Source organism: Vombatus ursinus, unplaced genomic scaffold (assembly GCF_900497805.2).
Source record: "Vombatus ursinus unplaced genomic scaffold, bare-nosed wombat genome assembly UNPS02014830.1, whole genome shotgun sequence".
Taxonomy (NCBI): domain Eukaryota; kingdom Metazoa; phylum Chordata; class Mammalia; order Diprotodontia; family Vombatidae; genus Vombatus; species Vombatus ursinus.
In genome coordinates, this window is record NW_020954608.1 from 46408537 (window position 1) to 46436114 (window position 27578).

The 27578-nt window shown below is 36.5% G+C and overlaps 1 protein-coding gene across 1 annotated transcript in view; it reads left to right on the top strand.

The window, feature by feature from the left end:
* PLCZ1 (phospholipase C zeta 1) overlaps window positions 1–27578 on the top strand; it is a 101935-nt gene that overhangs the window by 19563 nt on the left and 54794 nt on the right. The window contains exons 5-8 of the mRNA XM_027838582.1: window positions 9532–9733; window positions 11668–11812; window positions 20024–20173; window positions 25892–26140. Of these exons, the coding sequence (XP_027694383.1) occupies window positions 9532–9733; window positions 11668–11812; window positions 20024–20173; window positions 25892–26140 (746 nt within the window). The remainder of the gene's footprint in view (window positions 1–9531; window positions 9734–11667; window positions 11813–20023; window positions 20174–25891; window positions 26141–27578) is intronic.

Consider the following 27578-nt stretch of genomic DNA (forward strand, 5'->3'; position numbering starts at 1 on the left):
CAGTGGTCTGTTCCTTTTCTTTCTAGTATATTATTCAAGGGTGGCAAGCTGAATAAAAATGCTAGAGCTATATAATAATAATGTATGCTATATAGAGTTGTTGTTTTTTGGTCATTCAGTTATGACCCTGTGGGCCATACTCTCTATGGGATTTTATTGGCAAAGTTACTGGAGTGGTTTGCCATTTCCTTCTCCAGTGGATTAAGAGAACAGAGACTAAGTGACTTGCCCAGGGTCATATAGCTAGTAAGTGTCTGAGGCTGGGTTTGAATTCAGGTCTTCTTGACTCCAAGCCCAGTGCTCTATCCCCTAAACCATCTAGTAGCCATGCTACATAGTAATAATATATTATTCACTGTAATACAGTACTCACTGTATGTTAAAAATTATGTACATTCAAAAATGAAGCTATAATATATGCAAAATACTAGCAATAATTAACATATGATTTAACATATACTAACATGCAATTGCATGCAAGGCATACATTACATGGACAAACATTAATATTACCATCTGGGTACATATTTAACCACTTTGCTTTCTCTTGAACCATAATAAGTTTCCCTAATCATAGGTTAGGTCATTTAGATTCTTACGAACTGTAAATATTGCTGCTGTTTGATGGTATAAGCTAACTATTAGCATTTTTTAATCTCTGGATTATACCACAGGGGTCTTTATACCTGATTTTTAGTTCCATTCACCTAGTCTCTAAATTGCTTAGTGAAAGCACACTTCAAAGCCAAGTATTCTGATTTGTTCATGGGATATCAAGTCTTACTGTCAGTAGATCTACTGGGGAATACAATCAGGTCCTCATGGTCAGCACTCTTACAATAGATAATTGCTTCACAGCCTTCCAGACTAGCATTTGTACTCAGGACAAAAGACTTCCATGGATCCACACAGACCAATCCTGATTTATGTAAAAGACAATTGACAAAGTCTTTGAAAACTTTGTCATATTTGTCTGTCTAGTAATCTCTAAACGACTTCATAGCATTTAGAGAATTTTAACCTTTCCCACTTTTTTTTCTGATTCTCTTCTATCACATATCCATGAGTGAGATTATTTAATGGTTTAACTATAGCAGCATACAGTAAAAAGTTGTGATAATAGCCTCCCAAGACCTAAAAATGTTCATAAATCTTACATCATTTTCAATGTGGCCAGTATGTTTTCTCAGTTAGTCTTATGTCTTGCTAAGATCCTGCAATTTCCACATTTGACAGAAGCTCTGAAAAACTGGCACTTGTCAAATGATAGCTTCGGACGAGTCTTGTCTCTAGCTCATCTAACATTTTCATTAGAATATCCTCATGTTCTCTCAGTGTCTTTCCAAAAGCAATAAGACTGTCTAAATACACCAACACTTCCAGAAAATACATATCTCTTGCTATTTTTTTCCATTGGTCACTGGAAAGTATCACATGACATTAGGATGCCTCGGGGCAAACATTCAAATGGTAAAAATCTAATTGGGCAAATGAAAACTGTTATGTCCTTATCATCAATCATAGGAATCTGAACTTCTTCATGCTCTAAATCCAGCACCAACATTGACAGCTACTGGCAGCCTAAGAAATAGTCCAGAACTTCTTGAACCCTTGCTGTAGTGGACTGATACATTTTTATTTTCTTGTTCAGAGTTTGGTAGTTTTATGTTTTTTGTTTTAGTTTTTTAGTTTTTAGTTTCATGCTTTACTATAAATAATATATTCAGGATACTGTATTCTGTGATGGTATCATTGATCAAAAGTTCTTTCAGATAGTTTCTGAAGTATCCCATCAAGAATAAACCTAGATTGGGGGTGGAGTGAAGATAGTAGAGGTAGCAACCCAGATGAACTTTCCCAACATTCTCCTCCTGCCCCCCACATTCCCCCTAGGAACAACTTTAAAATAATGCCTAAAATTAAATTCTGGAGGTCTGGATGAAACATTTTTTCCCAGACCAAGACAACTTAGGATGTCAGAAGGAGATATCTGTGACACCTGTCTGGGGGTTGGCTCAGAGTACGTGCAATGAGAGTACCGGCAGGGGGTCTTGAAGGTAGTGTGGACAGCAGCAGCAGGAATTTCAAGAGCTCTCAGCCCAGAGATGGTAAGGGGGTTGTATAATTAATCAGAAAGAGATTACAGGAGACCCTTTGCTGGACCTAGGTACAAGACCTGGCACTGTTCAGCAACTCTATTGTCCCTATGCAGTCCTGGGTTGCATTTCCAGGGTGGAGAGGATTGTTTGTGGTCGGTCTTAAGGGAGCAGGACCCCTGGTCACAGTTCTAAGGCAGAGAGGAGCACTAGTGTTTACTGCAGCCGGAATTGGGGGACCTGGTCACAGATCCAGGGCCAAGAAAAGCACTAGTGCTTATAGCTGCAAGGGAACAGTGGACCTTCCTGGGTAAAGACCAAAATGAAGACCAGGAGAGCAGTGACCACACCTCTCCCTGGATCACACCACCTTGGAAACACTGAAAACTCACAGATCCCCAGAACTAGCTCTGAAAACAATAATATAAAAAAGTCTGAAGCTTGGGACAGTGCATCCTCATCCCCAGGTGAGCAGAGGGAAATTTTAACATAAAATTCAAAGGGAAGAAGCAGGCTGGAAAAATGAATAAATAACAAAAGGAACATGACCATAAAAATCTACTATGGGGGCAGGGAAGACCAAGATACAAACTCAGAAGACAACAATGTGAAAACAGCTACAAGTAAAGCCTCAAAGAAAAAAGTTCATGAAGAAAATAATTCCTTAAAAATTTGAATTGGACAAGTGGAAGCTAATGACTCCATGAGACATCATGAAACAATAAAATAAAGTCAAAAGAATGAAAAAAGCAGAAGAAAATGTAAATACTCATTAGAAAGGAAAGTATGTCAAGGACAGATAATTTTTTAAAATTAATTTTATTCATTTTAATTTTCAACATTCACTTCCACAAGATTTTGAGTTCCAAATTTTCTCCCCATCTCTCCCCTCCCCCCACTCCAAGATAGTATGCATTCTGAATACCCCTTCCCCTGATTTGCCCTCCCTTCTATTACTTCCCCCCCCCGACTTCTCTTATCCCCTTCCCCTTCTGTTTTCCTTTAGGGCAGGATAGATTTCTATACCCCATTACTTGTATATCTCATTTCCCAGTTGCACGTAAAAACAATTTTTAACATTTGTTTTTAAAACTTTGGATTCCAAATTCTCTCCCTTCCTCCCTCTCCACAAACCCTCATTGAGAAGGCAAGCAAATCAATACAGGTTGTGCATGTGTAGTCATGCAAAACACTTCCATAATAGCCATGTTGTAAAAAACTAAGTATATTTCCCTTCATCCTATCCCACCCCCCATTTATTCTATTCTATCCTTTGACCTTGTCCCTCCTCCAAATTGTTTGCTTTTGATTACCCCCTCCCCCAAACTGCCCTCCCTTCTATCATCCCCACTTTTCTTATCTCCTTCTCCTATATTTTCCTGTAGGGTAAGATAGATTTCCATACTCAATTGAATGTGTATGTTATTCCTTCCTTAAGCCAAATCCGATGAGAGTAAGATTCACGCATTCCTTTGCACCTTCCCACACTTCCCCTCCACTACAAAAGCTTTTCCTTGTCTGAATTATGTGAGATAACTTACCCCATTCCACCTCTCCCTTTCTCCTTCTCCCAGTATAATCCTCTCTCACCCCTTAATTTTATTTTTTTAGATATCATCCTTTCATCTTCAACTCACCCTGGGCCCTCTGTCTATATATATATATACATATATATATATATATATATGTCCACATATATTTGTATATATGTATAAGTGTTTGTGTTTGGTATATATATATCCATGTATGTGTGTGTATATATGTATCTATTTTTCCCCTCTAACAACCCTAATACTGAGAAAGGTCTCATGAGTTACGAATATCATCTTTCCACGTAGAAATGTAAACAGTTCAACTTTCATAAGTCCCTTATGATTTCTCTTTCCTGTTTACCTTTTCATGTTTCTCTTGAGTCTTATATTTGAAAGTCAAATTTTCTATTCAGCTCTGGTATTTTCATCAAGAATACTTGAAAGTTTTCTATTTCACTGACTATCCATTTTTTCCCCCTGAAGGATTATACTCAGTTTTGCTGGGTAGGTGATTCTTGCTCCTTTGACCTCCAGAATATCGTATTCCAAGCTCTCAAATCTCTTAATGTAGAAGCTGCTAAATCTTGTGTTATCCTGATTGTGTTTCCACAATACTTGAATTGTTTCTTTCTGGCTGCTTGCAATATTTTTTCCTTGACCTGGGAACTCTGGAATTTGGCTGTAATATTCCTAGGAGTTTTCCTTTGGGGATCTCTTCAGGAGGTGATTGGCAGATTCTTTCCATTTCTATTTTACCCTCTGGCTCTAGAATATCAGGGCAGTTTTCCTTGAAAATTTCTTGAAAGATGATGTCTAGGCTCTTTTTTTGATCATGGCTTTCAGGTTGTCCAATAATTTTTAAATGTCTCCCCTGGATCTATTTTCCAGGTCAGTTGTTTTATCAATGAGATATTTCACATTGTCTTCTTTTTTTTTAATTCTTTTGGTTTTGTTTTATAATTTCTTGATTTCTCATAGAGTCATTAGCTTACATTTGCTCCATTCTAATTTGTAAGGAATTATTTTCTTCACTGAGCTTTTGGACTTCCTTTTCCACTTGGCCAGTTCTGCTTTTTAAAGCATTCTTCTCCTCATTGACTTTTTGGACCTCTTTTGCCATTTGGGTTAGTCTTTTTTAAGGTGTTATTTTCTTCAGTATTTTTTGGGGTCTCCTTTAGCAAGCTGTTGAGTAGTTTTTCATGATTTTCTTGCATCACTCTCATTTCTCTTCTAAGTTTTTCCTCTGCTTTTCTTAGTTCTCAAAATCCTTTTTGAGCTCTTTCATGACCTGGGACCAATTCATATTTTTCTTGGAGGCTTTGGATGTAGGAGTTTTGACTTTGTTGTCTTCTTCTGATTGTATGTTTTGATCTTCTTTGTCACCAAAATAAGATTCTATGGTCTGTTTTTTTGTGCTGTTTGATCATGTTCCCAGCCAATTACTTGACTTTTAAACTCTTTGTTAAGGTAGGGGGTCTGCTTCCAGTGTGGAGAATGTACTGTTCCAAGCTTCAGGGGTTTTGTGTAGCTGTTTCCAGAGATACTTCTAGGGACCTGTAAGTTTTCAGTTCTTTCAAGGTGATATGATCAAAGGCGAGGTATTTACTCCTTTCCTGGCCTGTGCTCTGGTCTGAGTGACCACAAACACTCTCTTCTGCCTTGGGATTGTAAGGAGGATTCCCTCTCCACCACTGCTACAAACTTTACCACACCAGCACTCCTCCTCACCCAAGGACCACCACCCAGAACTGTGACCCAGAGCCTAGCACGGGCAAAGCAAGAGAATACTGCCTCAGCACCAGCGAAGAGCTTCCCCCTCTTATCAGCTGCTCAATCCCCCCACCATCTGTGATCTGAGAGCTCTGGAAGCAGCTGCTGCCCTGAGGCTGTGCCAGGACTGAAGCTGGACTGTGCTCCTCTCTCACCCAGGTCTGACAGACCTTTCCTACTGACCTTCTAAGTTGTCTTTGGCATTTATGGGTTGAGAAATCTGGAAACCACCACAGCTGCTAGTGCTTTGGTCCCCGGAGAGCTGCTCCAGGTCCACTGAGGGCCAGTCTTTGTCTGCGCAGCCCATGCTGATCTGCACTCCTCTCCTTGCCCAGCACAACAGACCTTTCTACTCAACCATCCAGGTTGTCTTGGGCTGGAAATTTGTTTCACTCTGTCTTTTTGTGGGTTCTGCTGCTCTAGAATTTGTTTAGAGCCATTTTTACAAGTATTTGGAGGGGTTTGGGGGGAGCTCAAGCAAGTCACTGCTTTTACTTTGCCATCTTGGCTCTGCCCCCAAGGAGAGATAATTTAAGAATTATTGGACTACATGAAAGAATAAATTTAGATTGTCCCTGGAAGGTTCAGGAATCTGTTAACAAGAACTTATTAAGCATTTATCATTTGTCAAGCAAAAACAAAGATAGTCTCTGCTCTCAAGGAGCTTATGTTTTGACGGGGGAAGATAACACACAAAAAGGAGGTAAAAGGCCTGGCCTAGGGAACTGTGCTAGGAATAGCCATCCTATGATAAGAAGAGTTTTCAGGGATTGAGGGTACTTCTTAGATAATTCCAGGGCCAATTCTGGGGTATGATGGGGTAGTCCAGATTACAATCGAATAAGAAATGAAGAGTCAATAAGGTAGATTCTGAGTTGCTTCTTAGGGATATACCACCTTCTACTTATATATTAAGAACATGCCTGTCCTCTCTGAACTCTTGCCTTAATCAAATATTCTATTCTTCTGGCACTATGTGTGTGTGTGTGTGTGTGTGTGTGTGTGTGTGTGTGTGTGTGTGTGTGTAATTTTTATATATTTTTTCTGGAAATATGATTTCACTGGTATAGTGTCACAATAACAATCTGTGATTAAGAGAAACTGAAGCACAAAATTCCAAGCATAATAAATTTTTTAGCTAGTCTAGCAGTGACCGATAAAGTGAGATTCCAAGCCCCTCAGTGATCAGGGATGCATTAACAGCAGACAGAGCAGTCTTTTACACAGTTGGTTACATAAGGTTCAGTGATGCTAAATTAGACTTGTGATTGGTCTGTAGTAAAAGTGGAGTAAAGGCATAGGGTGGGCTTACATTTGGCATAATCATGCTGACTTCCAAAAGGGGGTTTCCAAAGTCTGGGGCAAGGAGGAAAGCAGAGTTAGTCAACATCTTCTGGAAAGTCCTATGTAGCCCCCTACACCAGAGTGATCCAGTGCTAGGCTTGTGATCAGACAGAGCCTCTTATGACCATATCAACTCATCCTTCCTCTTCCATTCTAGGGTAAAATAGATTAAATCCAGCCTGTAGCCTATAGAAACGAGGAAGTTAAATTCGCATAAAGAAGTCAAACTATCTTACAGATTCTAACTTTAAAAAGTCAAACTCTTTTTAAATCAAAGTACTAATTCCAGTGATTAGATATAATTCTCAATCAATAATTAACACACAGTAAAGTGAGCTATTAATTTTCACTTTCACCATAGGGAATTCCCAGCAAAACTCCCAATACTAGATATTAATGTAGATCAGCAACTATTTTGCAATTTTTGTTTTTAGAGTGTTGCCTGGGGGTACTGAGAAGTTAAGCTAGTATGGGTCAGAGACCCATGGACTCTATCCATTATACAAATGTATGTGTATAATTATTCCATAATTTCTACATGCTAGGCAATTAGATGAAATGAGTTGGTTGCTCAAGTTAAATATTTTTAAGGCCCAACTTTACTCCATACATTTTCTTTGTTCTTCTTTTTTTTTAATGAACAAGCATTTCCTTTTCTTCATACTTTTTCAATGAACCAAATAATTTTAGATAGTGCTTTTACAATTGTCTTACCAAATGCTTTGAGGTAGCATAACCTGTAGGCAGAGAAGAAGGAATATTGGGGGTGGCAGTAGGAGCTAATAGTTCCAGAATAGCTTTACAGATTTAGTGATAGTTGTATTATGGAGTCATCTTCAATTTTCGTTTTACTATGACTTTTACATCTTTGTTAGCTACCTACAAATATGGTAGGTTATAATTGTTCTGTTATATTTTTTTTGAGGCTAAGTAGATTGAGAACTGACCTCAAATCTGGGAAGACCTAGGTTTAAGTATTGCATTTTAACACATATTGGCTGTTTCACCGTACATAAGTTGCTAATCTTTTCATTGCTCTATGTAATTCTTTAAGACTATAGGTTATAGAGAAGATGCTGGCCTGCACAGGTAGATGGAGTTTCTTTGTCAGAGTTTCCTATACAAATTAAATCACAGGTCCAGTTGCTATTGAATTTTTGACACCTATGTTTGCCTATTCATTCACTGGACAAACATTTATTGTGCTCTTTTTGTGTTTGAGACTTCATAAATATACACTTTTATACTTATCCTTTGGTTACTATACACTTTACAGGTTTACTAAATTGAATTCTGGTTCTATTATCTAAGGTGCTGGGTAACCCCAATTTCACCTCCGTTTTAGCATCATCTACAAATAACAAATAAATTTAATTCCTATTTTGTCACCAGAAAACAACTATTGTTATTTATTTCCTCATATTTTGAAGTGTACTTAAATATATCAGTTCTACTGATTACATGAGAACAAAGGGCTTTAAACACTTACAAATTATAACTGTTAGAATTTACAATGTCTTTGGTACCATATAATACCCTGTCCTTGAATTACACAGCCTCTGACATAGAAGTGTGCAAAATGAAGGTCTCACAGGTACACACACTGTACTAGGTGCTATCAGAGGTTATAGAACATGAAGAAGAAACTAGCCTTGCACTCAAGCTGTTTATAATAAATAAGCATACTCCTAATGTTAAATAAGATACTTATTGACATGTGCGTAACAGAGTTGTACCTTTTTGTTTTGAAGCAATAGAAGAGTTCCTAATTATATTAGTTATATTTTTTCCCTTAATCGTAATTTAAAATGCACTAGGAAAACTTGCTATATAATGGAGTCTCATGACAAATACTTTTGAAAACCAAAAATTAAATAGTGAAGTAAATAATACTTAGTTTACCATTTAAAAAATAAAATGATTGGGGCAGCTAAGTGGAGCAGTGGATAGAGCACCAGCCCTGGAGTCAGGGGGACCTGAGTTCAAATTTGGCTTCAGACACTTACTAGCTGTGTGACCCTGGGCAAGTCACTTAACCCCAATTGCCTTAAAAATGATCTCTTATAGATTATAGGTTAAGGGAGGTAAATATTGCATATTTTGGAACAGTTAGATGGCACAGTGCATGGAGAATTTGGAGTCAATAAGAGATACTTAACTATCTATGTAACCTTGGCAAGTTACATAACCTTGGTGGACCTAAGTTTCTTCATATCTAAAATTAGGATAATAATGGCACCTACTTCCCAGAACTGTTGTGAAGATCAGATGAGATAGTATATGTGAAGGACTTTACCAATCTTAGAGAACTATATGAATGCTACCTATTATATTTTAAAATACTGGAACAAATTTATATGGATTTTATATGCTTTGCTTTCTGATGATCAAATAAGAATGAAATCATTTGAGATAATTAACTGATAAATTTTATTAAATTAATTTTGAGGGCAGCTAGGTGGTGCAGTGGATAGAACACTGGTCCTGAAGTCAGGAGGACCTGAGTTCAAATCTGGCCTCAGACCAAACACTTGACACTTACTAGCTGTGTGACCCTGTGCAAGTCACTTAACCCCAATTGCCTAAAAAAAAAAATTAAATTAATTTTGAACTGGAACATCTTAGGGCTAAATTATTATAATTTGTATACCAGGACAATTGGAAATTCTAGCAGTTTTAACTATGTATTAATGTTTTAGGGATAACATCCTCTGCTAAACTTATTTGAAATAGACATTCTTTTAATTGGTAAAAATAATTTTTGCTTTCTTTTTAATATTTTTTTGTAGTGAAAAAACAACACCAGATGACAATCGAAGGATTTCTAAGATATATGAACTCGAATGATTGCTTGCTATTTAAAAAGGATTGCACACATGTTTATCAAGATATGACTCGTCCTTTAAGTGATTACTTTATTTCATCTTCTCATAATACCTACCTGATTTCTGGGCAGTTAATAGGGCCAAGTGACCTTTGGGGCTATGCAAGGTATTTATTTTTGCATTTAATTTGAAATATTGTGCCACCTAAAATGCAGTTAGCTCCTGACCTATGCTCTCACCATGGCAGGAGTACAGAGTACAGAGAAGAGTGCTTGGCATCTCACTGGAGCAGGTAGGCAAGGAACATTCCTTTCTGTGTGCCTCATAACCACCTAGTTTCCTAGTGAGACATTTGACACCTATGTAAAGCCATGTCTATACCCATTGACCAGTTAGGGGTGAAAAAAAGTTATTTCTAGTTTAATAATTAATGAAGTTAATATGAAAAGAAAAATAAAGATTGAATTCCTACTTCCACCTCCTATTAACACTGAAACTAGTTTGCATATAAGCCAGTGCCTGATAATGGTTTATAGATATGTATGTCCATAAAACTATTTCTATGAAATCCAATGATTATATGGAATTCTGAATGTTTTAAATATAATTTCTTACCAACATGATGAATAGAAATAATGCTTTCCATTTAGATAGCACATAATTAAAAAAGTATTTTCATGTATATTATTTCATTTGCTACCTATTGTAACAAATCTATATGATTTTGAAAAATCCCTATTGATTTATAATCTATCATCACAATTATGCCATTGACATTAGGAGAAATGTCCAATTGGAAGCAGTTTTCAAAATATACATAAAAAGATAGGTATTTGTAAAGCATGTGCTTTCCAGAAGTAAAAGTGTGACAAATTCAATCTACAGAGTTAAAATAACTACTTTGAACTTAAAGCTAGAATTCAGGTCTAGTGTAATGATGCCAAAGATTTTATTCCAATAAATAACACAGGACAGTAATTGGGAACTTGATGGATAACAGATTTTAGAAATTCAGTGGAGTAGAAAGTGCTCTCTCTATGGCTCTTTGATGGAGCCCAAACCCAATACCAATAAAGAATTTCTAAACAAAAACATTTACTAATTTCTTCACCTCCAGCTGCAGAGAATGTGTGAATCAGATAGGTAAGAAAGTGACCACCAGAGGCTTAGGCCTTGATACATCATTTTTAGAAGTGATGTTTTCTAAAATAAGCATGGAATAGAAACAGGGAAAAATTGTGACATAGGTGAAACTCACCTCTGATTTCATCATCATCAGCATTCTGTGTTCCTTACACTTTCAGCGGTCCCTACAAACACTCCTCTCACCTGGGCATCCAGGATTCCTAATGTATCTCCATTTTATTATGATTGAAACCTGACTCTTAAGCAAGATGAGAAGAATTAAATTTCACTAACATGTAAATGACTAGTGAGATAATCATAAAAGAGTAGAAAATTTTAGAGTTGAAAGGGACCCAAGATTATCCTATGTAAGAGGTATTCAGATTTTAACAAGAAGAAGCATCTTAAGCTAAAGGAGGAAAAAAGAATCTGACTATGGAATTTGGTGAATCACTAAGACGGTATAGCATAGAATAATAGTGGCAGAGATACTGAAGTCATTTGTCATTTCCTTCTCCAGCTCATTTTACAGATGAAGAAATTGAGGCAAACAGGGTTTAGTGACTTGCCCAGGGTCACACAGCTAGTCATTGTTTGAGGCTGAATTTGAGCTCAAGAAGATGAGTCATCCTGACTCCAGGCTGGGCACTCTATCATTTGTGTCACTTAGCTGCCCAAATGAAACCCAAGTAGAGACAAATGGAACATTTGAATAGGTGGGAGATGTAGGGAAATTTTTTATCTCATGCTAAGTCAAGTCCTTGTAGTATGCCTTTGCTGGTTTCCCAGAAGACTTGTGAATCCTCAGAATACTAGACTTGCCAATATATTAGGACACATATAATAATGTATTTATTTAAAAAGAAAAAAAAGCAATTGGGGGGGGTGATCTGTTGTTCTAGGTTATTTATTACCTTATTGACTTTCCTACACTGGTGAGATGTCTGAGAAGTATTTTGTTTTCATTTTATTCAGTGCCCTTGTGAAAGGATGTCGTTGTTTAGAAATTGACTGCTGGGATGGATCACAAAATGAACCGGTTGTATATCATGGGCATACACTAACGAGTAAGATTCTGTTTAAAACTGTCATCCAGGTGATCAATAAGTACGCATTTATGGTATGTATGTACTGTTGTTAAAATGTAATTACCTAATCCAGGCTCTTAGTAGTAGTATTAGCTTTGAACAACAATACTCAGGTTGTATTTTTAGCTAAAAAGGCAAGCATATTTTACCAATACCATAAATTCATAGAAGCTGAGTAGGAAAAGAGCCTAGAAAACTAGTTCCCATACCCAAATAGTAATACCCTCTACAACATATCTGACAGGTAACTATCCATTTTTTCTATCCATTTGAATACTTCTAGGGAGGGGGAATTCACCACCTCCTAAGGCCATGGAATTCCACTTTGGGATTACTCTTAATTAGGAACTTTCTACTATTAAGCTTAGATTTTCCTCCTTGCAACATTTACCCAATGTTCCAACTTCTGCCCTATTTGAGCCAAGTAGAACAAGTCCAATTTCTCTTCCACGTGACAAGACCTTGAAATCCTTGAAAACAATTCTCATATCCTTTCTCTTAGTCTTCTCCAAGTGAAACAAACATATCCATTTACTTCAAATGACCCTCATATGGAATTATTCTTTGTTATCCTACTAGCCCTCTTTTGAGAATTCTCCTTCTTATCAAAATAGAGGCCATACTGAACACAAAATTTCAGTTGCTCGTCAAGGGCTTAGTACAGGAGGACTCTGACCTTCTTACATTTTCGGGCACTAAGCCTATCTTAATACAGCCTAAGATCACGTTAACTTTTCTTGGTTGCCACATCACACTGTTGACACATATTGGATTTGCACTAAAATCCTATAAACTTAATCTATACCTTAATCCTATAATCTATAAGAGAGACAGATTGTTTTATTATTTGTATGTATGTCCCCAGCCTAGTAGACACTTATTGTATATTTATTGATTGAATGCTTGATTAAGCACATCTCTTTCATATCTCCTATGCTGTCTCCTTTTCACTGTTCTTATAGCTCCTCCTATAGGTTAGGTCCTCATCATCTTTTGTCTATGAGTTTGAAACAATCAACAAGCTTTTTTGTATTTGATCTTAGAGGCTATAGAGACCACTGGAGTTTACTGAGGAACAGGGTCATACTTGTGCTTTAGAGAAATCACTTTGCTAGCTGAATGCAGGATGAATTGGAATGGAGAGTTGATGTAGGCAGACCCACCAGTAGGCTATTGCAATGGTGCAGTGTAAGGTGATTAGGGGGTGCACAAAGTGGTGGCAGTGTCAGAGGAGAGAAGGAGGCCTAGTGAAGAGAGGTTGTGAAGGTGAAATTTATAGACTTTAGCAACAGAGTGAGTGTGGTGGGGATGGGGTGGGGAGAGAGATAGTGAGGATCTGAGGATGACAAGTAGGGCACAAGCCTAAGGAACTGGGAGGTTAGTGTCAAATTCAATTAGAAAAAGGGCCACTAAATCATACATATGGATTCCTGAAGGCCAAATATTGATAAGAGAATCACATTATTAAGAAAACTTTCAGTATTATCTGTGTTCTATTGTATTTTTTTATTTATTTTGTTAAATATTTCCCAATTATATTTTAATCTGATTTGGTATTTAAGAGTATTATGGTCACATGTTTGACACCTCTATTAAACATAATAAAGAAGTTAGGAGGGAGGAGAAGATTTAGAGGGAAACATAATGAGTTCAGTTTTAGAAATGTTGAATTTGAGATATCTACTGGACATTTGGTTCAAAATGGTTGAAAGGCAGTTGAAAGTATAAGACTGGAGGTCAGTAGAGAGGTTAGGGCAACTAGGTAGATTTGAGAATCATTAGTAATAGACTTGATAATGAGGTGGTAATTAAATCCATGTATGCTGATGAAATCACCAAGTGAAACAGTACAGAGGGAGAAGAGAAGAGGGAGAACAGAATCCTTTGGGACACCTATTATTAGAGGGTGTGATGTGGGAGACAATTTCGCAAAAAGGGACAGAGGAGTGGTCAGATAGATAGGAGGAGATTCAGGAGAGGGATGAGCCCCTCAAACCTAGAGAGAATAGAATATCAAGAAGGAGAGAGTGACTAACCCTGTCAAAGGCTACAGAGAGGTCAAGGAGGATGAGGATTGAGAAGAGGCCATTGAATTTGGCAATTAAAAGATCAATTAAGAGAACCACAATCCTTTATCTTATGATCTAATACCTATCTATATAAACAGTAAACTCATGGATTCTGGGAAAGTTTCTCAAACACTAATCAAAGTCACAGAACAGGCTTAACAAATTTGCAAAGCCAATTATATAAGGTGACTTCCCTCCCTTTTCATTTTCTTTCACTGCCTCAGCCAATTATAATACAATAAGATAAAGTATATATCTTGGAGCAGAGGTAACAAAAAATATCATGTCTCTCTACAATCACTGTTCTAAAGCCCCTGGGAATAGAGGAAGACAGGTCAAACATCACTAATGTATATCATTGAGAGGACCTTTCTTGAACATAAGAGGAAAGCTGGAAACTATCAACTGATCTCACACCTCAACTACATGCCCATATAGGTGGTGGAAACTCAGCTTTATTAAGTGGCCCCAAAGAATTTCCCATATAGATCTCTAGTGCTCTACAGCCTCAGAGGACTCTAAACAAAAATTTCCAATACATGTCATTGGGATACGTATTTTTATATATCTTTTCCTTCTCCAGTAAATCCCCTGGTTTACCATTTGCTGCCAAGTAATAATGAAAAATGATCAGAAAGCCTTTAATTCTCTCTTTAATTTTTCCCTATGGTCTTAGGATAGAACTAATTTAGGTAGTCCATAATTCTCAGAGACATAGCATCACTGGAAAAATAATGGTGTTGAAAAGCATGTGGTGTGTGTGTGTGTGTGTGTGTGTGTATGTGTGTGTGAGATCTTGGAGTACTTTGGTTTCACTGCAAAAAATGCCCGATTTGTCAAATCCTATCTAGCCCCTCTCTTTTCTTCTACTTCTTATTTCTTGGTATACCTTATTGCCCATAGGCAATTCCTGTCTAAGATATGTGAACTCATGTACTAACTGAACAACTCACCACCCAACTACATTACATAATCTTTGCAATGTGCATTCTTCATCTGCTTAGTTTTTCTCATGCCAATTGTTAGATCAGTTTCTTGTCTTTAGATCTAATTTGAGGACCTATGCAATATCTTGAACTATACCAATCTTGACTTTCTTATTATAAATAAAACCAGAACATGCCCATATATTGTAGTTAAATAAAAAGATGACTCACTAATGTCTCCTCAGAGGGGCATACAAAGGAGTTTGTATGATTTTTGTTATTTGTTTAGCACTACAAAGTACCTGTTGGTAGTCTAATTGGTATAACTCTAAATCTGTAAATTAATTTAGGTAGTATGGTTATTTATATATCATATATTGTGTACATTACTTATACACTAAATTGGCATGGCCCAATCATGCACAATGATTATTCTTCCAATTACTTCAGTCGTTCCATATTTCTTTAAAATTGTTTTTATCTTGTACTCAAAAGTGACAACCTTTCATATGGTTGTTAATAGTATGAAATTCTTTCAAGAATTACTGATTCATATCCTTTGCCTATACACACATATACATTTGGGTACTGGTTCTTAGTTTTATATGTTTGAGTTATTTTCATGTATGTATATATGCATATATGTATGTTACATTGAATACAGACACTTATCAGAGATAACTCCATGTAAAGATTTTTCTCACTTGATGGTTCTCTTTTTGTCCTAGCTATACTAATTTAATCTGTGCAAAATATTTTCAATTTTATGTAATTGAAATTATTTATCTTTTGTCATTACCCTTCTCCCTTGTTTAGGATAGAACTCTCATTCTAATCACTGCTCTGGAAATCATGTGAGCTTTTTCTCTTCTGAATTCTTGATTTTATGGCCGTTACTATCCAGGTCACAAAACCATTTTACATTTATTGTTGCATGTGGTATAAGGTATAGAGGCATTGTGGTATAAAAATCCTAGAGTCAGGAGGATATAAATTTAAATCCTGCCTTTGATACATACTGTCTGTGTAAACCTCAACAAAAAATTTTACCTCTCAGTGCCCCAAGCACTTATTTTCTAAAACTAAAATTTTCAGAGAAGTGATTGGTTTGCCTTAGTAGAGGGAGTTTCTTTATTGAGAATTCCCTATACCAATGAGATCACAGGTCTGATCCTAAAAAATGATATATTATTGGCCTTAGCCCAATTTTTGCCAAACTGCTTTTCATTTTCCCTCTAGATGTTCTTTCTGAATAGGGAGTTCTTCCTCAAATAATTTTTGTTCTCTCTTAATAATTGAGTTAATTGTTTCTGATTCTTGTTTGTCTATTTGCTTCCTCTGATCTACTTTTCTATTTTTTAAACCAATATCAAGTAGTTTCAATGATTCCAGCTTTATGATATCATTTGAAGTCTGGAAGAGCTAGTCCACTTTTATTCCTACTTTTTCCCTTATTTTCCTTGAGAGTCTGGACTTTGTTCCTTTAAATGAATTTTGATAGTTGTTTAGCTCTATAAAGTACTTGTTGGTAGTCTAATTGGTATAACTCCAAACTTCTAAATTAATTTAGGTAGTGTGGTTATTTATATATTATGTATATTACTTATACATTAAATTGGCATGTCCCAATTGTGAACAGTGATTACTCCTCTAATTATTTAAGTCATTCTATATTTCTTTAAAGAGTGCTTTATAATTGCAATTATGAAGTCTAGAATGTATCTTAGTAGATTGACTCTCAAATATTTAATGCATTTTGCAGCAACTTTTAATGAGACTTCACTTTTTATTATTTCCTTTTGGATTTGGTTATTGCTGTTCTACATGCTGATGATTTTCATAAATTGACTGTATACTACTACTTTACTGAAGATTAAATTCTTTGTTGTTTCTCTTGGATTTTCTAAGTAAACCACCGTGTAATCTGCAAATAGGGATAATTTTGTCTGTTCTTTTCCTATGTTTATGCCTTTAATTCCTTTCTCCAATCTTATTGCTGCAGTTAGCATTTCTAGAACTGCGTGAAAAAATCAAAGAGGGGAGGGGACTTTCTTACTTTACTCCCTTGTTTTATTGGGAAAGCTTTTAGTGTATCTCCATTACAAAAAAATCTTAGCTTCTCCCAACAAGAGAACACTACTTGCCCTCATCCTTCAATCAGGTATTGCACTCATCCACCACTGTCCGGTCAGTTGCCAAATCTTAATTGATTTTGTTTTCATTATATTCCTTGCATCCATCCCCTTATTTCCCATTCATAGTTACTATCTTAATTCAGGTATTTATAACCCTTTATCTGGGTTGTAGTAATAACTTCCTAGTTGGACTCTCTGCTTCTGTGTTTTCCTCTCTCCAATCTACCCTCTACAGAGTTGCCAAAATAATTTGCCTAAGGCATAAATCTGGACATATTATTCCCCTGCTCAAAAATCTCAGTGTTTCCATATTTGCACTCTTCAGCTTAGCATTTAGAGCCCTCTACATTCTGGATTCAACTTAACCTTTCCAAATTTATTTCATATTAATCCCCTTCATTTACATTATATTCTACTCACACTAGTCATCTACACCAACTATTCCTGTTCCTCAGCATTCCAGATATAATAGGAGTTTGAGAACTGACTGGCATTCTGAGATTTTTTTTTTTAATATCAGAGGGACAAATATTCCCTTGCATTCCTAAAAGTGATTTGAATTTTTGTGATCTTTGATTTGGGAGGAGGAACTTGAGTCACACTCGGGAATTTTAAGAGACACACACAGACTTCATCAGGACAGACTGAGAAGAAGGAGCAGGGAATTAACAAGCTGAAATGGAAAATATTGGTGGTACCTGGCACAAGAAACCGAAAAAGAAGAAACAAGAGTTAGAACTGAAAGTAGGGAGGAGTTGTGATGGAGAAGGGGGAGAACAAAGTAGGTCTTACAGCCTTTCAGGCAAATGATGATGATAATGATGATGACAATGATAAGCTAGCATTTATGTAGCACCTACTATGTGCAAGCCGTTGTGCTAAGGGTGTTACAAATATCACATTTCGTCCTCACAACAGCCCTGGTAGTTAGGTGCTATTATTATCTCTATTTTACAGTTGAAGAAACTCAGGCAAATACGGGTTAAGAGACTTGCCAAAGGTCAAACAGCCCATGTCTGAGGCTGGATTTGAATTCAGGTCTTTCTGACCACAGGTCCAATACTATCTACTATGCCATCTAGCTGCAAGACGCCTAGCTGCAACTCAGAAACTAGAACTCAGGGTGAGGACCGCCAGTAGCCTCAGCCCAAGTACTTTGTTCTGAGGTACTTAGAGAAGCCATACAGTCCACTTTGATCTCTCTTTTTTCTGATTCTACTTTCCCCTACCCCTTACATGTCCTCTCTTTGATGTTTTTCTGTCAGGTGTTGCCCATGTACAAATGATTCCTGTTTAGATCATTATGCCCTGAATGGGACTGGGGATGCTATCTCTCTGTTGTTTCCTTGTCAGTCTGCTTCGTTGCAGGCTATATATGTCTTTTAAAACTCTCAGGTGTAACTCAAATCTCTTTCAGTTCAAAGACTGAGATAGTTAAAATCACTTTAAGGGCTTCAAGGGAATGCTTATCCCCCTTAAAGTATAAATCCCAATGCAGCCAGTATGCCATGAACTCAATGATTGCAAAGTGTGTCTGGCTATATCTCTTTCCCCAGGGCTCTAGGGGTAACCTTGATAGGGTTGGGGTTACTTTCTTTAATATTATAAGGTTGGGTACCTATTCTGGGTATGTTTTCTCCACTGTTAAACAACAGTGCCTAGCTGCTCAGTTCCATTTAACCAATTAGCTTTTACAAGGGAATCTAAGACATAGCAAGAATGGAAGTGCAAACATTACCCACCTCCCAATATCTTAGAGGCACAATTCTTCCCTCTATCATTTTTGTTATTGGGGATAATGAACTTAGGTTTAATGCAGTTTTTACATACTGTTGATCTTACCAAATTCACGTTCAAATGTGGCATGACAAACACATGAGTCCTTTCCTTAGCTATCACTGGGATAAGTCCTTGCTCCTTGAGGCACTGATGCTGGGCTGTCTGAAAAATTCATTGGGACTCAACTCCTGGACTCCTGGATAGCTTATTGTCCTTACTTCTTAAACTAGAAAGGTTGTAGACTCCAGATTAATTTACTTCACCTAAAGTGAAAAATTAAGGCGAAGGATTGAGGTCTGTTTTCATGGGGTCACATGTTGGCCTCAGATGGGGAGAGGGTCTGACACTTCTCCCCTTACACCATGAAGAGGATGCTATTAAAACATGTGGCTAGCATACTGTAATCACTTACAAAATGCTTAGTCATGCTCCAGTTGCTATAAGGCACTTGCTTTACGTGTCCTCACAGCTCTCCCAGAAGCAACTCTCCACAACCTCATGTGTTTGTGTGTGTGTGTGTGTGTGTGTGTGTGTGTGTGTGTGTGAAGAACTGCATCAATGGCACTCCGACCATGCTTTCAGGGTCGGAGCTCAATGTTCAGTCCTCTGTTACACCACAATGTTAATTAGTTCTCAAACCCCTAGTGTCTATGCTTCATCTTTATCCCTTTGGACACATTGTCACTCCATACCTGGAATGACTTTTTCATCTCCACCTCTTCGAAATCCCTGGTATCCTTCAAGCTCAGCTTAGGTGCCAACTTCTATGGGAAACCTTTCCTGATTACTTTAGTGCTTTCTCCTTTGGAAAATTATGTGGTATTTATTTACCTGGGAACTTGCTATTACCTTCCTGTAAACTCCTGTAAATAAGTAAGACTGTAAACTTCTGGAGAGCTTTGTATCTATTTACCTTTGTATCGTTACGAATTGCATATAGTAAATGTTTTATAGATGTTTATTGAATTATCAACATCCCTTGAGAATGTTACCTTTACTTTAAACATATCTATTGATTTTATCTATTTGCTGTTTGGGGGGAGGTTACGTATGTACATAATTCTTTTAATCATTTGTTTCCAACTACTCATTATTTTAGAAGTTTATGTTTAAAAAAAGAAACGTCCCATGATTGTTTTTTCCTTATGTAAATTGTATTGGCTCTCACCTCCACTTTTTTTTTTTTATCAAATCCAGAAGAACTTCTTTTGTTCCCTTGTCTAAGATACCCAAACTTTTAAAATGTATGAAAAAGCCAAAGTATTTATATGATTATTTCCAATAAAATTATTTTGTCTTTCTGGTGACTAATCTTAATCATAATCTCTTTTTAGGCATCTGACTATCCAGTGGTGCTCTCTCTAGAAAATCACTGCTCCCCTCAGCAACAAGAAATAATGGCCAGTAATTTGCAAAGTATTCTTGGGGATACACTTCTTTCTGATGTGCTTGAAGAATTTCCAAATGAATTACCTTCACCTGAGGTAACTATAGCATAGATTAATATAGCTTTGAAAATAGAAGGATGCCTCTAGTCTTTCCCCTTTTTAATCCTTCTTCCACACAGCTGCCCAATGTGAAATGTTTAAGATTCCAGCAATTCAGGTTTTTGAGCTAAGTTATTGTGATAATTTGGTTTACTATTTTAGAATTTTTATATTTTAACTGTGATCCTGATTATGCTGAGTAAATTATTGTTCATAACTCTTCAGTTAAGATATCAATTAAAAACATATTTACAACATGTGAATATATACCTAAGTTCAAAATTATTTTGGTATAACATAGAGGAAGGGGGTTCTCAACTTAGATTCCAACTTCTAAGCTGTATAATCACAAACAAATCACTTAACCTTGAGGGCAGGGCCTGTTTCATTTTTGCCTTTTATCTGCAGTGCCAAGTACAATTTCTGGCATTTAATAAGTGATGAACAAATTCTTATTGATTAATAAATGAACTATTCTTATCCACTGTTACCTCATTTATAAAATGGGGATAACAATACTCTTTCTACTTAAATCACAGGCTTATTGAGAAGATAAAATGTAAGTATATTGTGTTAAAGCACTTTGTAACTATAAGTGCTATACAACTATGTTAATGAAACATTTTCATTAATTATTAATAATGTTTGGTACTTTCTCCTTCAAATTGTCTTGTATTTACATGTTGACCTCTTCCTATTCTCTGGGAAAATATAAGCTCTTTGAGGGCAGAGACTGATTTTTTTCCCTTTGTGTCTCCAATATCTAGCATAATGCTTTGCTACCTAATTTCATTATATAATACTTGCTACATTTATTCATTACACAAAAGGTAATGAATAAATGCTTCTTGAATGAAATTGAATTTATAAAACCATAATAAAGTATTGGAGAATAAAGACAAAAGAAGGGAGGTGAACATGTAGTCCTCTGAGATCACCTGTGTCTTGGTTTCCTTGAAGGGAAACTGTCAGCTTTCAAGCCAAGGAAAATTTTTCATGCTGAGATTTTAGGTCAAGTCAATAAAAAATGTTCAATTTCTTCTGAAAAAAAATGCTATTGGAATTTGTAGGAAGAAGAAATTGTGTCCGGTATGGGAAATGAGTGCATTAGGGAATCTTTCTTGAAGGAATTGGTAATTTAGATGGATATTGAAGGATGTTTAGGGTTTGGGTAGGTGGGCATTGGTGTAAGATTTTCTAGATGAGGTAGGCACACAACATGAGTATATTTGCAGAGGTCAGAAAGCATGGGATATGTATGGAAATCCAAACTGATTAAAGAATAGTCTACATATGCAAAAGTCATGGGGAACAAAAATAGAAAATTGATTGGGGCCAATACATTTAGGATTTTCAATGCCAAGTTGACAAATCTGAATTTCTTGTAGTAGACAAAGAGGAATCACTGAAAGATATTGAATAGGCGCCTGACAAGAATCAATAAGTGAACAAATGACTCATTAAAGCTCTGCTTTAGAAGATTAATCTGGTAATAGTACCTAGCATGTCACAGATTAGTTTCAAAGAGACGAGAAGAATGTGGATTAATTCAGAGGCTATTTTAATAGAATAGATGAGATGTATTAAGGACCTGTACTAAGGGGAATATAATTGATTTGAGAAATATTGAGGAAGAAGAAGCAATAAGATTTGGTAAATGACAGGATACATGAGTGATAGAAAAGGAAACAAAAGCAATTGAAGTTATGAGCCTGGGGGATTAGTAGAATAGTGTCATTAATGGAAAAAGGAAAGAAGCATGAACAAATAACCAAGTGCCACATCTCCTAAAAAATATTTTCTATGAGCCTATTATTTAGGCTATTATCCTATCCTTCCATTTATCAACTTTTAAAAAATATATTTATTTATTTATTTTTAGTTTTCAATATTCACTTCCATAAGATTTCGAATTCTAAATTTTCTCCCCCTCCCTATGTTCCCCCCTTCCCAAGACAGCATGCAATCTGATATAAGCTCTACACATACATTGATATTAAACATATTTTCACATTAGTCATGTTGTAAAAGAGAATTAGAACCAATGGGAGAAACCACAAGAAAGAAAAAATAATAACAAAAAAAGAAAGCAAATAGTATGCTTTGATCTGCATTCAGACTTCATAGTTGTTTTTCTGGATGTGGATAGCATTTTACATCATGAATCTTTGGAGTTGTCTTAGATCCTTGCATTGCTGAGAAGAACCAAGTCTATCAAAGTTAGTCATCACACAATATTGCTGTTACTATGTACAATGTTCTCCTGGTTCTGCTCACTTCACTCAGCATCAGTTCATGTAAATCTTTCCAGGTTTTTCTGAAGTCTGCCTGCTCATCATTTCTTATGGAACAATAGTATTCTATTACATTCATACACCACAGCTTGTTGCCATTCCCCAATTGATGGGCATCCCCTCAACTTCCAATTCTTGGCCATCACAAAAAGAACTGCTACAAATATTTTTGTACATGTGGGTACTTTCCCCATTTGTATGATCTCTTTGGGATACAGACCTAGAAGTGGCATTGCTGGGTCAAAGGGTATGCACATTTTTATGGCCCTTTGGGCATAGTTCCAAATTGCTCTCCAGAATGGTTGGATCATTTCACAACTCCACCAATAATGCATTAGTGTTCCAATTTTCCCACATCTTCTCCAATATTTACCATTTTCCTGTTTTGTCATGTTAACAATCTGGTAGGTGTGATGTGGTACCTCAGAGTTGTTTTGATTTGTATTTCTCTAATCAATAGTGATTTAGAGCCTTTTTTCATATGACTATAGATAGCTTTAATTTCTTCATCTGACAACAGCCTGTTCATATCTTTTGACCATTTATCAATTGGGGAATGATTTGTATTGTTATAAATTTGACTCATTTCTTTATATATTTGAGAAATGAGGCCTTTATCAGAGACACTGGTTGTAAAAATTGTTTTCCAGCTTTCTGTTTCCCTTCTAATCTTGGTTGCACTGACTGTGCAAAAACTTTTCATTTTAATGTAATCAAAATTATCTATTTCACATTTCATAATGTTCTCTATCTCTTGTTTGGTCATAAATTCTTCCATTTTCCACAAATCTGACAGGTAAACTATTCCTTGCTCTCCTAGTTTGCTTCTAGTATCAGCCTTTATATTTAAATTGTGTACCCATTTTAACTTTATCTTGGTATAGGGTGTAAGATGCTGGTCTATGCCTAGTTTTTGCCATACTATTTTCCAGTTTTCCTAGCTGTTTTTGGTAAATAGTGAGTTCTTATCTCAGAGACTGGAGTCTTTGGGTTTATCAGACAGTAGATTACTATAGTCATTGACTACTGTGTCTTGTGTACCTAATCTATTCCACTGATTCACCACTCTATTTCTTAGCCGTTACCAAGTAGTTTTGATGATTGCTGCTTCATAATACAATTTTAGATCTGGTATGGCCACCTTCCCTTGCATTTCTTTTCATTAACTCCTTTGATATTATGGGCCTTTTATTCTTTCAGATGAATTGTTATTATTTTTTCTAGCTCTGTAAAATAATTTTTGGTAGTTTGGTATGTCCCCGAATAAGTAAATTAATTTAGGTAGAATTGTTATTTTTATTATATTAGCTTGGCCTATTCATGAGCAACTGATATTTTCCCAATTAGTTAGATCTGACTTTACTTGTGTGAAAAGTGTTTTGTAAATGTGCTTGTATAGTTCCTGGATTTGTCTTAGCAGATAGACTCTCAAATATTTTATATTGTCTATAGAAACTTTAAATGGAATTTCTCTTTCTATCTCTTGCTGTTGGGCTTTGTTAGTAATATATAGAAATGCTGATGATTTATGTAGGTTTATTTTTAGCCTGCAACTTTACTAAGATTATTTAGTTGTTTTTTAGTTGATGTTCTAGGATTCTCTAATTATGCTATCATATCATCTATAAAGAGTCATAGTTTTGTTTCTTCTTTGCCTATTCTAATTCCTTCAATTTCTTTTTCTTTTTTTATTGCTAAATTAACATTTCTAGTACAACATTGAATAACAGTGGTGATAATAGACATGCTTTTTTTACCCCCAATCTTGTTGGTACTGTTTCTAGCTTGTCACCATTACATATAATGCTTGCTGATGGTTTTAGATAGATGCTACTTATAATTTTAAGGATGACTCCATTTATTTTTATGCTTTCTAGTGTTTTTAATAGGAATGGGTGTTGTACTTTGTCAAAAGCTTTTTCTACATCTCCATTTATAAACTTTTACAAGGGCTCAGATTCCTTAAGAACCTAGCCAATAGCTTACAAATGCTCAGATTCTTTAAGAGTCTGGCCAACATGGTGGATTTTTAATAAACCTTTTCTTTGGCTGGAAGAAGGCTTGGGAATTCATTCAGGGCAGGACTCGCATGTCATGATTTTGGGGTCCCAGCACCCCTAAACCTCTAGACCTCAACATATGGTTCCCTGACTGGGAAGAACTGCCTAATCCTAAACTCTTCTCTAGCCAAGACTGGAAAGTATGTAAACCTTCCCACTCCCCCAATCCCTTTCTTGCCCTGCACTTGGTGGATTTCCAAACAACTAGGAAGGCTTGGCTTGAAAGTGCTTTCTGGGCCTGACCTCTCAGGTCCCATTAGGTCAGACAGCTATGAGGCTGTCTCAAACTCAGCCTGATGCTCTCAAGCTCTTGGTCGGGTGGTTCTGTTTGATCATGGACCTGGGCATGCCTTTGGACTCCCTATCTGGAAGTGTAGGCCCAATCCTCTCAACTTTCTTGGTGCTAGGGAATTGGGCTAAGGAATTAGGAAAACTTTAGGTACTTTTTTTGACTTTTGGTTTTTTTGTTTGTTTCCTGATGCTTATTCCCAAATCCTCCTTTAAGGAGAGAGGGACTTCTAGCCCCCATGCCTGCAAAGTGTCAATCCTCTTCAGTTCCAAAAGATTTGCCTTTGGGCTGTCTTTTACAGAATTGGGAAAAATTTAGTTTATCTAAAGAACTTAAAAAGAAAAGGCTGGTGTTCTTTTGCAACACTGTTTGGCTTCAGTATCACCTGGAAAATTATGAGGCATGGCCCATTTTTGGGACATTATAGCAACATTCTCTCTCAGAGTTAGAAAGATATTGTAGCAGAGAAGGAAAATGGGTGGAGATTCCCTACATAATGACTTGTCAAATTTTCTCACAACCCTATTCTCAGAAAAGATTGTAGGAGGCTCGTAGCTAGAGTCACCCCACAAATGTGGAATGGGGATCAACCAGACTTTTTGGATGACCCTCTTATGGCCTCCACTGTTACAGCACCCCCCTCTTCCCATCCTCCATTAACACCACCTTTCCAGATCCTATCTCCACCCCATTCTCCCCTGGTCCCCTGTTTCCCATGCCCCACCTTCCCTTGGTTTTCCTTCCCTTTTCCTGTAGCCCACCCTGCTATGTATTCTGCCTTGTTCACCTTCCATGTATCCTACTCTGCATTTTTCCCCCACCCACCTGCTCGGGAGGTGACCCCTACTCAGGCACTCAGGCTTTGGACAAGGGCCTTGCCTTGCCACTCCTCCCCAGGCCCTTTATCCTGAGGCAAGGACCACATAAGCTAAAGTATAACATTTATACTGGTAAACTATACCAGCCATCCTTTCTAATTAATTAAATATTATAAGATGCTTTTTAATTAATATGTTTATGGAGAATTAGTAAAAATGAATTATTATACCTACCATTCAACTTATATCCATAGGCACTGAAATTCAAAATACTAATAAAAAATAAGAAAATTGGAACAATAGAGGAAACAATTGGAAGACTGGGCAGTGACAAACATGGCCAGATTGTAGAATGTGAAGAAGAAGAAGAAGATGATGATGATGAGGATGCAGAAGAAGATTCAAAAGGACATATTAATATGATTAAAGAGAGCAAAGAAAAAGAGATGGAAGAAAAATCATCTCTAATGAGGAATTTAATTAGTTATTCTAAGAAAAAAAAGGTAAGAAACTTAAAAAAATTTACCAGTGAGCAGATTTTTTCTTACTATTCCCTTCCAATTATGTATTGGTTTCAAACATAAAGAGGCTTTAGATGCAGCTAGGTGGATAGAATTCTAGACCTTGAGTGAGGAATATCTCAGTCTAAATACTTCCACAGATGCTAGCTTTGTCATTCTGGGCAAGTTATTTAATCTCTTCCTCAGCTTCCTCATCTGTAAAATGGGGGTAAGTTTATCCTAGGGTCGTCGTGAGGATAAAATAAAACAAAACAACAAAGGAAAATGAGAGCAAATAGTATGCTTCCATCTGCATTCAGACTTCATATTTCTTTCTCTGGTAAAGAAATGGGAGTGGATAGCAATTTCCATTGTGAGTCTTTGGAGTTGTCTTAGATTCCTGCATTGCTGTGAAGAGCCAAGTCTATCAAAGTCAGTCATATCATAATGTGGCTGTTACTGTGTACAATGTTCTGCTCATTTCATCCTGCATCAGTTCATGTATGCTATTATAATTTAAAATTTTTTTTTACCTATCATAATAACCTGAGTGCAATGTTCAAGTTTTATTCTGAATTAGTTGGTATCAGAGAAAAGATTACGCCTACTTTCCAAAGTTATGTGTCATGTGCATGTTATGTGCCATGTATGTCAATGTTATGTACAGAAATATATCACAAAAATTAGATATAACAGGAAAAATGGTTTGGATTGACATTCCAACTGGAACAAGAATTGAACAAGAGAACAGACTAGGTTGAACTTGTACGCTTCTTGTAATGAGCTCAAGCTCTTCCCTAAAATGAAGGTCCATTAAAAATGTCCATGGTGCAGTGAACAGAAAATTAACCTGGATCCCAAAAAACCTTTATTCAAGTCACACCTCTGACAGATAATAGCAATGTGATCTTGGGCAAGTCACTTGAGTTGTTCTAGGCAATATTGCAGAAGATTCTAGCTTGCATAGATAGAGGGAGTTTCCTTATCTGATAGCTCCCTATCTGCTGAAATCACAGGTCTAGTTCTAATCTCTCTTTTTCCTATAATGTTAAATGGTTGTGAATCATGGAATACCGAAATATCACAAGAATTAAAATTATGGGTCACCCAAAAGACAATGGGGAGGGCACAGTAAATGTGAGGAGGCAGAAACATGTTACCAATTTAAGCTTCTTGAAGGCAGAGACAGTTTTGTCTTTGCATCTCCATTGTCTCACACAGAATCTGATACATAGAAGTCTTAATAAAGTCTCAAGCCTTTTGATTGAGTGAATGAGGAGTTGCACTGGAGAAATAGCTTAAAGGATACCCACAGAGAGATGGAGGACTGGAAAATAAGTTGAATTTGTCATGTGCCATGTATGTCAATGTTATTGACATATGACATATGAAAATTGATGGGCAGCCTACATACTCCATGGAGAGAGGGAGAGACGGAGGG